At 55.6% G+C, this 14,086-nt stretch overlaps 1 protein-coding gene across 1 annotated transcript in view; it reads right to left on the bottom strand.

Annotated features, from left to right (window-relative positions):
* LOC104693490 (IgGFc-binding protein-like) overlaps positions 1-14,086 on the bottom strand; it is a 58,505-nt gene that overhangs the window by 28,539 nt on the left and 15,880 nt on the right. Inside the window, 29 exon segments of the mRNA XM_039557053.1 lie at positions 45-159; positions 191-323; positions 434-717; positions 813-1,054; positions 1,426-1,518; positions 2,311-2,395; positions 2,499-2,758; positions 3,353-3,502; positions 3,690-3,773; positions 4,052-4,323; positions 4,742-5,028; positions 5,388-5,768; positions 5,870-6,069; positions 6,221-6,785; positions 7,135-7,412; positions 7,533-7,733; positions 8,028-8,305; positions 8,416-8,699; positions 8,795-9,036; positions 9,408-9,500; positions 10,293-10,377; positions 10,481-10,740; positions 11,335-11,484; positions 11,672-11,755; positions 12,034-12,098; positions 12,101-12,304; positions 12,715-13,001; positions 13,361-13,741; positions 13,843-14,041. Of these exon segments, the coding sequence (XP_039412987.1) occupies positions 45-159; positions 191-323; positions 434-717; positions 813-1,054; positions 1,426-1,518; positions 2,311-2,395; positions 2,499-2,758; positions 3,353-3,502; positions 3,690-3,773; positions 4,052-4,323; positions 4,742-5,028; positions 5,388-5,768; positions 5,870-6,069; positions 6,221-6,785; positions 7,135-7,412; positions 7,533-7,733; positions 8,028-8,305; positions 8,416-8,699; positions 8,795-9,036; positions 9,408-9,500; positions 10,293-10,377; positions 10,481-10,740; positions 11,335-11,484; positions 11,672-11,755; positions 12,034-12,098; positions 12,101-12,304; positions 12,715-13,001; positions 13,361-13,741; positions 13,843-14,041 (6,242 nt within the window).

Here is a 14,086-nt window from a genome sequence, read left to right as displayed (position 1 = left end):
GTTTTCCTGAGTGTACTGATCCGTGGTACCATGTCTGGACTTACGGCAGAAGGTTGCGTTCCTCCACACAGGTATCTGGACACCAAGTGACTGGCAGGCATCTGCATAGGACTGCAAGCTCTTGCACAGGGCCTCACGGTCCAGCCCCAGCTCACACAGGTCGTAGAAGCATGTGTCAAAAGTAGTTGCTGGGGTTCAGCACAGCGTGGCACACCTGAAACGGGCCACTGGTGTCAGTGAGGAGCCCACAGAATTGGCTGCTGCCGATGAGTTGCTTGTCGGTCTCATTGCAGGCTGGGGTGGGCAGAGGTCCGGCTGAGCAGCTGTGGAAAGACAGGCAGAAGGGCCCTGAGTCATTTGTGGACTTCTCCTGGTGCCTCCTCCTCCTTCCCTTGCCCAGTGTGTCCCCAGCGCTGCTGGGGGCCATACCCACCTGCTGTTGTTGGACACCTCCCAGCTGTTGCCCAGGCTGGTGGAGTCTGGCTCCATTGCCCCTTCTGGGTTCTGGAAGTCATCTGCTGCCAGCCCGTTGTAGTTCCCACACATGCCACAAACCTTCTGCCCAAAGGTGCTCGGAAGTGTCACCTCCACCCGATGCTTCCCATCAAACTTGACTCTCAAGCCAAAGTCTGTCATGACCATGGTGTAGAACCCGCTGGACAAGACCTGCACACCCGCGGATGGGCTGCAAGGCAGGATCTCTGCCACTCCGTTGACCTGGAAGAACAAGAATCGAGACAGGATTGGAGCAGCCCATTTGGCACAGTTCTCTCCTCTTGCACAGTCCCACAGTGTCTCCCCCTCAAGCTTACCGTCACCACTCCACCCTGCCCCAGCCTTATCCGCTGGTCAGCCACATCAACGTCCACGTATCGGACATAGGACACGCGAGTGTTGCCTCCCCTGTGCTCATTGGCCGCTTCCACGTTGAAGGAGGGCAGGGAGCTGTTGCTCTCGCACAGCTTGGAGAGGGTGTAGGTGCAGGTGCCCATGAAATGGTGTAACTGCTTGTCGAACGTGTGGTAGTGAGGATCTCCTTCCACCACACAGGTGCCTGACAGTGGAAAGACCAGAGGAAACTTTCAGTTTAGCACCTCCTACTGCCTCTTCTCCCCAGCTCACTTTGCTCAAAGAGCATCTGGTTCATGAGTGGTCTATTGGCTTTATGGACAAGCAGAGTTATTATAGATCTGTATCATCATAGTATTAATTTTAACAGACATACAGTTCAAAGCTATTCAAACACCTTCATGCTAGAAGCACAGCTGTGCCACACAAACCCTTAGAAAGGGAAGAGGATTCTATGTGTGTCTTAATATCGAGGGAGACTGAAATCAATCAAATAACAGCCCTTAAATGCAAATGCACCATATACCCAGCATGGGTTTTGAAGAGGACTCAGAACTCTACCAATAATAGCAGTACCTGAGGTCATCCCAGGTGTTGTTGGTGGTGGTCTTGGTGTTGTCTGTGTTGTAATGTTAGGAAGTGGGGTAGAGGGTGTTGTAGGAAGTGGACCTATGGAGAGATAGAGGAATGTGTCAACATGGGCCTTTGTTGCAAGCAGCTAGCCCACCCTTCCTGAAAAACCCCAACACGCTGACCTAAGAGACACAGGGCAGGGATGGCACTGTTATGCCTCTGCAAAAATGCTACCACCAGCAGAGCTGGGATATAGGAGGAGACACACCCCCCCTTCAGTACAGACACTCCATCCTGAATCGTGGGCACTGGAGGAAGCAAAATGAGAAGTTTCAAGAAGCAGAATCTGATGGGGATGGGAGGTGGCAGTCCCTGATGTGGGAGTGGGTCTGGTTGGTGAGGTGGTGAGTACAGGCTGTGTTGTGGTGCCTGGCACAGGCCTCGTGGGTGTTGGTGTTGGCAGACTAGCACAAGAGAGAGTTAGAGGAGATGTGCACCAACAGGGGAGTTTTGTTGCAGGCAGCTGATTCCCTCACCCTTCTGAGGTCCCCAGCATCATGCCCAGGCATGCCCAGGACAGGGATTGAAGAGTGCCATCTCAGGCAGAGCCATCCCACTCAAGGGCTCTGCCACCAGCTTAGCTGGGTAACAGTAGCAGGTAAGGCACTTCAGTACCTGTGGCCAATGTCTTGCCTGTGGGCCTTGTAACACATGAACTAAAACAGTGATTGCAGGCATTGCCATAGTTCCAGCCGCCCAGAGGAAAGCTGACTCGGGCACAGTCTGCCGCTGTGCCCAGAAACAAGCTGTGCTCCTGCCTCTAGCACAGCCTGCCACCTCAGTCGGTGACATGTCTCAAGCTGCCCTTCCCCAAGCCAAGCCTTGTACCTGCACAGGATCCCTTTTCAACGGAGAGATCATCCAATGCTACGTTGCTCCGCTCATCTTCACCCCATTCTCCCTCCAGCAAAATCTGAGGGAAGGAATGGTTCCCAGCATTAGCTCCTGCTGCATGTGTGAAGAGCCATTAGAAAGCATGGTTCCTCTGAGGTGGCAGTGAGAGCCTGTGGCCTTACCTGCATGTTTCCTGTGGTCTGCACCGTGACCTGTCCCAAGTGCCACCTGTCTCCATGGTTCCCAACTTCTTGCCAGACGAGCACTAGCTCATCACCCTTCTGCACATACACCCGCAGGGCCATTGTTTCAGCAGTTCCGTACATGTGGTACCAGAAGCGGAAGCAGAGTGTTCCTTCCCAGCTACATGCCGGACTGACCAGGTGAGCCACAAAGCCGGGGAGAGCATCAGCAGTCCCTTGCAGGAAGATGTAGTAGCCCTCTGAAACAAAGCACGAGCCACACTGTCACAGATGCATCGGAGCTACTCAAAGCAGCCAGGGACAACCCAAGCACAGTTCTGGGAGCACCGCAGCTGCAGTTTCAGGCAGGCTAAAGGAGGGGGGAGCAAGCACAGCTCCTTCACAACCCTCCCCAGACCCAAATGCCTCTATGAATGTGCTCTCAGGGCCATGGCAGCTGTAGGCCTTGGACTGGGCAATGGCAACACCCCCAAAGCATTGCCACAGTCTTCACATGACTCTGCAGATTTGGAGGACCCTCATCTCTGGCTTCTGGAAAAGCCAGTATCTCGTAACAGAGACACAGACCCATTCCTCTTCCTGAGAGATAGACAGGTCATCCAGCTGTGCATTACATTCTCCCCTGCATGGCAGGTCCTCGCCTGCTCTGCGGGTAGCACGGCCTGATTGCCAGGGCCGGAAATCCTCCCAAAGGGAGCCTCTGGCCCTTGGCAACACTGGGTGAGCTGCTCTGGAGGAAGGCCAGGAAAGATGTGGCCTGTGTTCGCTTGTACAAGTTTGTTGCCATCTTCCCTGGGACACCCCTCTGCCAGTGTCCTGATTGCTGTTCCTACCTCCTGTTGTGTGGTCAGACGAGGGGCCGGTATTGGGCGTGGGCGTTGGGCCTTTGTTCCTTATCCAGTCAATGCTGCTGGAATCTGCCTGGACCCACCCACAGAGGTCCTTGTCAAATGTGCAGGCAAAATTGCAGTCAGTTGGTGGAGCTGAACATGGTGCAGAAAGGAAAGCAGAAATTGTAGAGTGAGGGTGTGGCCACCTTTTCCCCTTGTCCAGCAGGGCTCAGGTACATCCACGTACATCTGTGGCATGCCTGTGGACAGGCAAGGGTGGCCAGCCAAGGGGAAGTGCTTAGCACAGCCACTAAGAAACATGGATGGGAGACAACAGTACCTGTGCTTGTCCCAGGTGACTGTGATGTTGTTGTATGTGGAGGCCGCGTTGTAGTGCCTGGCAAGGGGGGCGAGGTTGTAGGAGCTGGTGGATGAAACAGAGTGAAAGAGAAGTGGATAAGGTATGATTAATAAGGGGGATTTATTCCCAAATGGGGATGTTGCACGCTTCCCAAACACCCCCACACCATTGCAAAGGAAGCGCGGGACAGGGATTCCACCTGTCCGGAAGAGTCTCTTTACACAAGGGCTAGCCCAGCAAAGTGGTTAGTTATGTGATACGTGGGGAAGCCTGCACCAGAACTGCCCCATTCCTTGACTCTGAGATTCAAGGAAATCAAAGGAGGTTGACAGAAGACTTACCACAAACAGTGCCAGCACTCCAGTCTCCCAGAGCAATGCCTGCCTCAGCACAGGCTGCAGCATAGGCCCCCAGGTCATTGCAGAGCTGCTCCGTGCTGCCACCCGTGGCACACTGGTCATAGACACAGCTCTCAAAGTACGTCTTGGGTGGCAGAACTGCATGGCAAGGCTGGAAGGGGCCACCGAGGTGTGTGAGGATTGAACACTGCTTGTTAGCTGCCTCCTCTTCATCAGGGGAGCAGGAGGCAGGTGGACTGATGGATGGGTCGCACCTACAAAGCAGACAGATGGCCCTGAGTTCCCTGCAGCCTGTTGACAGCAGCCACTGCATTTCCTGGCCTTCTCCCCAGCCAAAACCTCAGCTTCTGCAGTCCAGCTCCCTCACTAAGACAGGCACCCATAGCTGTCACTTGGAAGGGCGGAACACACGGCCCACAGGTACCATTGCCATCCCTGGTTTCATGTGGACAGAAACAAGTGACTGAGGCAGTTGTGATCCAAGCAGCTTAGGAAAAGCATCCTGCTCAGGCTTGGCCCACTCTCCCTGGGGTCAGGAACCTGCCTCTTCTCCCTTGCCCCATGCTTGCCATCACCAACCCTCCGCGTCTTGATGCCCTTCATAGCTCCCCTCTCCCACACTCCCTTCTGCTCCCTTCTGTCCTTCATCTGCATGATGGAACAAGGACTCACAGCCACTCCTCATCCGGCACCATCCAGCTGGCTCCAAAGTCATTGAAGTCAGGCACAACCACCCCATCGGGTCGCATGAAGTCGTCCTGCTGGCTCCCAGTGTATGTCCCACACAGCCCACAGAGTTTGCCCTTGTACTTCTCAGACACCTTCACTAGGAGCTCATGGTCCCCATTGAACTGCAGCTGCAGGCCCAGCTTGGTAGAAACCCGTACGTAGGAGCCGCTCAGGGAAATGGTCACACCGGGGGCAGGAGAAGCAGGCAGGGAGACCAGAGCACCGTTGATCTGGAGAAGGGGGACAGAGGGAGACAGAAGCATAAAGAGGTGCCCTCTGCTGAGAGGTCACGGCTCCTCACTGGGGTAGTGCCAGTGCCAGTGAGCCAGAAGCACTGCTGGCATGAGAAACCCTGCCCAGGCCTATGAGGGCAGCAGCAACTGTACAGATGGGACACCAGAAGCTCAAGAAAGTAACCAAGAATCTGTGTCTGAACGAGCAGCCATTTCTGCCCCTTTCAGAGCCCTGCCATGCTCTTCTATGGTCATGCAGCAGGCTCAGGGAATAGCAAGCTCTCCCTGGGGACAGAGGGGGATTTAAGGGTGTCCAGGGCATCTGGTGTTCCCAGATGTAGAAATGAGGGGCTTACGTAGACTGCCTTGTGCTCGCGCAGTGCAATGTGGAGGCCTTCGAGGGACAGTGCCACAGAGTTCAGAGCTGTCCAGCTCTGGCTGCCGCGATGTTCGTTGCGGGTGGTGACACTGAACCCGATGGAGGAGTTGTCACAGCCCGTCACCACCGTGTAGTTGCAGGAGCCCTGGAAGTGGTGGAGCTTCCCATCAAAGGTGCTGTAATGTGGGTCACCGTAGATGTGGCAGAGGGCAGTGCTGGCTGGGTAACAGCCCCTCTGGCCATCCTGGATCTTGCAGACCTCATCCTCGCCACAGGACAAGGCAGAGCAAACCATCTGGCCTTTGGCTTCACACCGGCACCGGCGAGTGCAGTTCTCATTCACTGAGTATTCGCCTTCCTGCAGGCGGGGAAACACCAAACCTCAGCATATGAGGCAGGAAGGTACAGGCAGGGGAGTGCTCTGGCAGGGGTGCAAACCAGGGCAGGGTTTTCACTCACAGTGTAGTAGTTGCCCTCAAAGAGGCAGCCACAGTTGGCCTCGGGCACACAGGTGTCTCCACTCAGGAGGAAACCAGAGCTACATGCACAGCCCTCCACACAAGGCTTGGAGCAGTTCTGTGGGGCTTGTTGGTCAGCACAGGTGGCAGGACAGCCGGTCATGCAGGGGTCATAGTAGCTGTTGGGGGGACACTGAAGGGCTGCAATGGGAAGGGGAAAATTAGGACCAGCAAGGCTTCAACCACGGACAGCCTTGTGGGAAGGGGAAGACCAAAGACTCTCTTTGGCCAGATGTTCAGAGGACAGGGTGTGGCCCATTTTCCTTTTGGCAATGGCAAAGCAGGTACTCACGGCAGAAGGTAGCATTCCTCCAGGGAAGCAAAGTCACACCAGCTGCCTGGCACGCGTCAGCATAGGCCTCCAGAGCAGCACACAGGAACTCCTGGCCACCATTCAGGGCACACAGGTCATACAAGCAGGTGTCAAAGTAGTCCTGGGGGTTGATCACGCCGTGGCAACTCTCAAAAGAGCTAGGCCTGGTTGTCAGTATGCCACAGAACTGGTCGGACCTGTAGAGCTTCTCCTCTTCTGCACTGCAGGGTGGGGAGGGGACGGGGACACCGCAGGAGGGGTCACTGTCTGGGACCTGCCAGCTCTCCCCCAGCGCATTGGAGTCTGCGGCTTGCTGCCCGTTGGGCATCATGTATTCGTCGTCTCTGCGGTTGTTGAAGTTCCCACACATGCCACAGGTCAGGTTGAAGTAGGTGGTGGGCACCTTCACCTCCACCGAGTGGTCAGTGTCGTAGGACACTCTGAGGTTGAAGTCTGTCTCCAGGACGATGTAGCGACCACTCTTGCTCACCGTGATGGCCCCTCCCGCTGCACTCACCGGCAACGTCTGGCGCACGTCGTTCACCTACGGGACACACACCCCAGTGGGCCCCGAGCCTGTCCCCGGCCTTCCTGGCTGCTCCTGCCCAGGGAAAGCAGCTGCCGGCCCTGGCACGGCAAACAGCTGCCTGGGATGTCCTCACACCCCCACACCCCTGGGACTCGCAGAGCTGTGTGCTGTGTTCTGCACTCTGCTCAACATGGCCCGTGATTCCCATTTGCCTCTTCCTCCCCCAGCCTCTCCTGAAGGGGAAAACAAAGCGACCCAGTGCCTTCAGGGGAGCCCACTCCCACCTGGTACGTGCCAGGCCCCTCCAGGAGAAGCCAGCCCTGCCTTGTAGCCGCATCATGCTCATGCCAGCCCCACTGCCTACCAGCACGTGGCTCTTCTGCTGCTTGAGGATGACAATGCGCTGTCCGTACACCTCAACCACCACTTCGCGCACGTAGGACACTCGGGTGTTGCCACGGTGCTCGTTCTTGGCCTCCACGTTGAAGTAGGGCAGGGAGGTGATGTTGGAGCACACTTTGGCCAGCGTGTAGGTGCAGTTGCCCATGAAGTTGTGCGTCACCTTGTCAAAGGTTTGTAGTGGGGGTCTCCGTGGACGTGGCAGATGCCGTAGGAGTGTTCGAGGCACACAGGTTTCCCGTTCTGCACCCCACAGTACAGGCCCTCAGGGCAGGAGGCATTGAAGCACTGGACTTTGCTTCCCCGTGCGGGACACGTGCACTTGGAGGAGCAGGTGTCGTCCGTCCAGAACTCGGAGCCCACGGGGGTAGTGCTGCCCATTGTGCCAGCACCCACACTGCTGGCTGGGCACACAGCGGTCATTGTAGAGCAGGTACCCACTGTCACACACGCAGCCCTCCACGCACGGCAGGCTGCAGGTAACAGGAGCCATTGGGTCCACACAGGTGGCAGGGCAGGCTGCAGCACAGGGCTCGTAGTGACTGTTGGATGGACAAGTGATCGCTGCCGAGACAGAAGACCAGGCAATTACTTGGAGAACAGAATACTGCTTTCTGCTGAATATTTCCCTTTGAGAAAGTACCTCTCTCTATTTTCTCTATGATCCCTTTGGCTCCACTTGTGTTGTCAGTCCTACCCGATCAAAATGAAACAGAAAATGGTGCCTCTAATACTGATAACTACCTGTAAATCCCTACAGCCTATAGGGAGAATAGATCTTATTCCCCAGCTCACTCTTCCAATCCTGTCCTGTGTTTTCCTGAGTGTACTGATCCGTGGTACCATGTCTGGACTTACGGCAGAAGGTTGCGTTCCTCCACACAGGTATCTGGACACCAAGTGACTGGCAGGCATCTGCATAGGACTGCAAGCTCTTGCACAGGGCCTCACGGTCCAGCCCCAGCTCACACAGGTCGTAGAAGCATGTGTCAAAGTAGTTGCTGGGGTTCAGCACAGCGTGGCACACCTGAAACGGGCCACTGGTGTCAGTGAGGAGCCCACAGAATTGGCTGCTGCCGATGAGTTGCTTGTCGGTCTCATTGCAGGCTGGGGTGGGCAGAGGTCCGGCTGAGCAGCTGTGGAAAGACAGGCAGAAGGGCCCTGAGTCATTTGTGGACTTCTCCTGGTGCCTCCTCCTCCTTCCCTTGCCCAGTGTGTCCCCAGCGCTGCTGGGGGCCATACCCACCTGCTGTTGTTGGACACCTCCCAGCTGTTGCCCAGGCTGGTGGAGTCTGGCTCCATTGCCCCTTCTGGGTTCTGGAAGTCATCTGCTGCCAGCCCGTTGTAGTTCCCACACATGCCACAAACCTTCTGCCCAAAGGTGCTCGGAAGTGTCACCTCCACCCGATGCTTCCCATCAAACTTGACTCTCAAGCCAAAGTCTGTCATGACCATGGTGTAGAACCCGCTGGACAAGACCTGCACACCCGCGGATGGGCTGCAAGGCAGGATCTCTGCCACTCCGTTGACCTGGAAGAACAAGAATCGAGACAGGATTGGAGCAGCCCATTTGGCACAGTTCTCTCCTCTTGCACAGTCCCACAGTGTCTCCCCCTCAAGCTTACCGTCACCACTCCACCCTGCCCCAGCCTTATCCGCTGGTCAGCCACATCAACGTCCACGTATCGGACATAGGACACGCGAGTGTTGCCTCCCCTGTGCTCATTGGCCGCTTCCACGTTGAAGGAGGGCAGGGAGCTGTTGCTCTCGCACAGCTTGGAGAGGGTGTAGGTGCAGGTGCCCATGAAATGGTGTAACTGCTTGTCGAACGTGTGGTAGTGAGGATCTCCTTCCACCACACAGGTGCCTGACAGTGGAAAGACCAGAGGAAACTTTCAGTTTAGCACCTCCTACTGCCTCTTCTCCCCAGCTCACTTTGCTCAAAGAGCATCTGGTTCATGAGTGGTCTATTGGCTTTATGGACAAGCAGAGTTATTATAGATCTGTATCATCATAGTATTAATTTTAACAGACATACAGTTCAAAGCTATTCAAACACCTTCATGCTAGAAGCACAGCTGTGCCACACAAACCCTTAGAAAGGGAAGAGGATTCTATGTGTGTCTTAATATCGAGGGAGACTGAAATCAATCAAATAACAGCCCTTAAATGCAAATGCACCATATACCCAGCATGGGTTTTGAAGAGGACTCAGAACTCTACCAATAATAGCAGTACCTGAGGTCATCCCAGGTGTTGTTGGTGGTGGTCTTGGTGTTGTCTGTGTTGTAATGTTAGGAAGTGGGGTAGAGGGTGTTGTAGGAAGTGGACCTATGGAGAGATAGAGGAATGTGTCAACATGGGCCTTTGTTGCAAGCAGCTAGCCCACCCTTCCTGAAAAACCCAACACGCTGACCTAAGAGACACAGGGCAGGGATGGCACTGTTATGCCTCTGCAAAAATGCTACCACCAGCAGAGCTGGGATATAGGAGGAGACACACCCCCCCTTCAGTACAGACACTCCATCCTGAATCGTGGGCACTGGAGGAAGCAAAATGAGAAGTTTCAAGAAGCAGAATCTGATGGGGATGGGAGGTGGCAGTCCCTGATGTGGGAGTGGGTCTGGTTGGTGAGGTGGTGAGTACAGGCTGTGTTGTGGTGCCTGGCACAGGCCTCGTGGGTGTTGGTGTTGGCAGACCTAGCACAAGAGAGAGTTAGAGGAGATGTGCACCAACAGGGGAGTTTTGTTGCAGGCAGCTGATTCCCTCACCCTTCTGAGGTCCCCAGCATCATGCCCAGGCATGCCCAGGACAGGGATTGAAGAGTGCCATCTCAGGCAGAGCCATCCCACTCAAGGGCTCTGCCACCAGCTTAGCTGGGTAACAGTAGCAGGTAAGGCACTTCAGTACCTGTGGCCAATGTCTTGCCTGTGGGCCTTGTAACACATGAACTAAAACAGTGATTGCAGGCATTGCCATAGTTCCAGCCGCCCAGAGGAAAGCTGACTCGGGCACAGTCTGCCGCTGTGCCCAGAAACAAGCTGTGCTCCTGCCTCTAGCACAGCCTGCCACCTCAGTCGGTGACATGTCTCAAGCTGCCCTTCCCCAAGCCAAGCCTTGTACCTGCACAGGATCCCTTTTCAACGGAGAGATCATCCAATGCTACGTTGCTCCGCTCATCTTCACCCCATTCTCCCTCCAGCAAAATCTGAGGGAAGGAATGGTTCCCAGCATTAGCTCCTGCTGCATGTGTGAAGAGCCATTAGAAAGCATGGTTCCTCTGAGGTGGCAGTGAGAGCCTGTGGCCTTACCTGCATGTTTCCTGTGGTCTGCACCGTGACCTGTCCCAAGTGCCACCTGTCTCCATGGTTCCCAACTTCTTGCCAGACGAGCACTAGCTCATCACCCTTCTGCACATACACCCGCAGGGCCATTGTTTCAGCAGTTCCGTACATGTGGTACCAGAAGCGGAAGCAGAGTGTTCCTTCCCAGCTACATGCCGGACTGACCAGGTGAGCCACAAAGCCGGGGAGAGCATCAGCAGTCCCTTGCAGGAAGATGTAGTAGCCCTCTGAAACAAAGCACGAGCCACACTGTCACAGATGCATCGGAGCTACTCAAAGCAGCCAGGGACAACCCAAGCACAGTTCTGGGAGCACCGCAGCTGCAGTTTCAGGCAGGCTAAAGGAGGGGGGAGCAAGCACAGCTCCTTCACAACCCTCCCCAGACCCAAATGCCTCTATGAATGTGCTCTCAGGGCCATGGCAGCTGTAGGCCTTGGACTGGGCAATGGCAACACCCCCAAAGCATTGCCACAGTCTTCACATGACTCTGCAGATTTGGAGGACCCTCATCTCTGGCTTCTGGAAAAGCCAGTATCTCGTAACAGAGACACAGACCCATTCCTCTTCCTGAGAGATAGACAGGTCATCCAGCTGTGCATTACATTCTCCCCTGCATGGCAGGTCCTCGCCTGCTCTGCGGGTAGCACGGCCTGATTGCCAGGGCCGGAAATCCTCCCAAAGGGAGCCTCTGGCCCTTGGCAACACTGGGTGAGCTGCTCTGGAGGAAGGCCAGGAAAGATGTGGCCTGTGTTCGCTTGTACAAGTTTGTTGCCATCTTCCCTGGGACACCCCTCTGCCAGTGTCCTGATTGCTGTTCCTACCTCCTGTTGTGTGGTCAGACGAGGGGCCGGTATTGGGCGTGGGCGTTGGGCCTTTGTTCCTTATCCAGTCAATGCTGCTGGAATCTGCCTGGACCCACCCACAGAGGTCCTTGTCAAATGTGCAGGCAAAATTGCAGTCAGTTGGTGGAGCTGAACATGGTGCAGAAAGGAAAGCAGAAATTGTAGAGTGAGGGTGTGGCCACCTTTTCCCCTTGTCCAGCAGGGCTCAGGTACATCCACGTACATCTGTGGCATGCCTGTGGACAGGCAAGGGTGGCCAGCCAAGGGGAAGTGCTTAGCACAGCCACTAAGAAACATGGATGGGAGACAACAGTACCTGTGCTTGTCCCAGGTGACTGTGATGTTGTTGTATGTGGAGGCCGCGTTGTAGTGCCTGGCAAGGGGGGCGAGGTTGTAGGAGCTGGTGGATGAAACAGAGTGAAAGAGAAGTGGATAAGGTATGATTAATAAGGGGGATTTATTCCCAAATGGGGATGTTGCACGCTTCCCAAACACCCCCACACCATTGCAAAGGAAGCGCGGGACAGGGATTCCACCTGTCCGGAAGAGTCTCTTTACACAAGGGCTAGCCCAGCAAAGTGGTTAGTTATGTGATACGTGGGGAAGCCTGCACCAGAACTGCCCCATTCCTTGACTCTGAGATTCAAGGAAATCAAAGGAGGTTGACAGAAGACTTACCACAAACAGTGCCAGCACTCCAGTCTCCCAGAGCAATGCCTGCCTCAGCACAGGCTGCAGCATAGGCCCCAGGTCATTGCAGAGCTGCTCCGTGCTGCCACCCGTGGCACACTGGTCATAGACACAGCTCTCAAAGTACGTCTTGGGTGGCAGAACTGCATGGCAAGGCTGGAAGGGGCCACCGAGGTGTGTGAGGATTGAACACTGCTTGTTAGCTGCCTCCTCTTCATCAGGGGAGCAGGAGGCAGGTGGACTGATGGATGGGTCGCACCTACAAAGCAGACAGATGGCCCTGAGTTCCCTGCAGCCTGTTGACAGCAGCCACTGCATTTCCTGGCCTTCTCCCCAGCCAAAACCTCAGCTTCTGCAGTCCAGCTCCCTCACTAAGACAGGCACCCATAGCTGTCACTTGGAAGGGCGGAACACACGGCCCACAGGTACCATTGCCATCCCTGGTTTCATGTGGACAGAAACAAGTGACTGAGGCAGTTGTGATCCAAGCAGCTTAGGAAAAGCATCCTGCTCAGGCTTGGCCCACTCTCCCTGGGGTCAGGAACCTGCCTCTTCTCCCTTGCCCCATGCTTGCCATCACCAACCCTCCGCGTCTTGATGCCCTTCATAGCTCCCCTCTCCCACACTCCCTTCTGTCTTCTTCATCTGCATGATGGAACAAGGACTCACAGCCACTCCTCATCCGGCACCATCCAGCTGGCTCCAAAGTCATTGAAGTCAGGCACAACCACCCCATCGGGTCGCATGAAGTCGTCCTGCTGGCTCCCAGTGTATGTCCCACACAGCCCACAGAGTTTGCCCTTGTACTTCTCAGACACCTTCACTAGGAGCTCATGGTCCCCATTGAACTGCAGCTGCAGGCCCAGCTTGGTAGAAACCCGTACGTAGGAGCCGCTCAGGGAAATGGTCACACCGGGGGCAGGAGAAGCAGGCAGGGAGACCAGAGCACCGTTGATCTGGAGAAGGGGGACAGAGGGAGACAGAAGCATAAAGAGGTGCCCTCTGCTGAGAGGTCACGGCTCCTCACTGGGGTAGTGCCAGTGCCAGTGAGCCAGAAGCACTGCTGGCATGAGAAACCCTGCCCAGGCCTATGAGGGCAGCAGCAACTGTACAGATGGGACACCAGAAGCTCAAGAAAGTAACCAAGAATCTGTGTCTGAACGAGCAGCCATTTCTGCCCCTTTCAGAGCCCTGCCATGCTCTTCTATGGTCATGCAGCAGGCTCAGGGAATAGCAAGCTCTCCCTGGGGACAGAGGGGGATTTAAGGGTGTCCAGGGCATCTGGTGTTCCCAGATGTAGAAATGAGGGGCTTACGTAGACTGCCTTGTGCTCGCGCAGTGCAATGTGGAGGCCTTCGAGGGACAGTGCCACAGAGTTCAGAGCTGTCCAGCTCTGGCTGCCGCGATGTTCGTTGCGGGTGGTGACACTGAACCCGATGGAGGAGTTGTCACAGCCCGTCACCACCGTGTAGTTGCAGGAGCCCTGGAAGTGGTGGAGCTTCCCATCAAAGGTGCTGTAATGTGGGTCACCGTAGATGTGGCAGAGGGCAGTGCTGGCTGGGTAACAGCCCCTCTGGCCATCCTGGATCTTGCAGACCTCATCCTCGCCACAGGACAAGGCAGAGCAAACCATCTGGCCTTTGGCTTCACACCGGCACCGGCGAGTGCAGTTCTCATTCACTGAGTATTCGCCTTCCTGCAGGCGGGGAAACACCAAACCTCAGCATATGAGGCAGGAAGGTACAGGCAGGGGAGTGCTCTGGCAGGGGTGCAAACCAGGGCAGGGTTTTCACTCACAGTGTAGTAGTTGCCCTCAAAGAGGCAGCCACAGTTGGCCTCGGGCACACAGGTGTCTCCACTCAGGAGGAAACCAGAGCTACATGCACAGCCCTCCACACAAGGCTTGGAGCAGTTCTGTGGGGCTTGTTGGTCAGCACAGGTGGCAGGACAGCCGGTCATGCAGGGGTCATAGTAGCTGTTGGGGGACACTGAAGGGCTGCAATGGGAAGGGGAAAATTAGGACCAGCAAGGCTTCAACCAC

The sequence above is a fragment of the Corvus cornix genome, chromosome 9 (genome assembly GCF_000738735.6).
Source record: "Corvus cornix cornix isolate S_Up_H32 chromosome 9, ASM73873v5, whole genome shotgun sequence".
NCBI lineage: Eukaryota > Metazoa > Chordata > Aves > Passeriformes > Corvidae > Corvus > Corvus cornix.
Note: the sequence above shows the minus strand (reverse complement) of the source record. Positions and strands in the feature narration are given on the sequence as shown.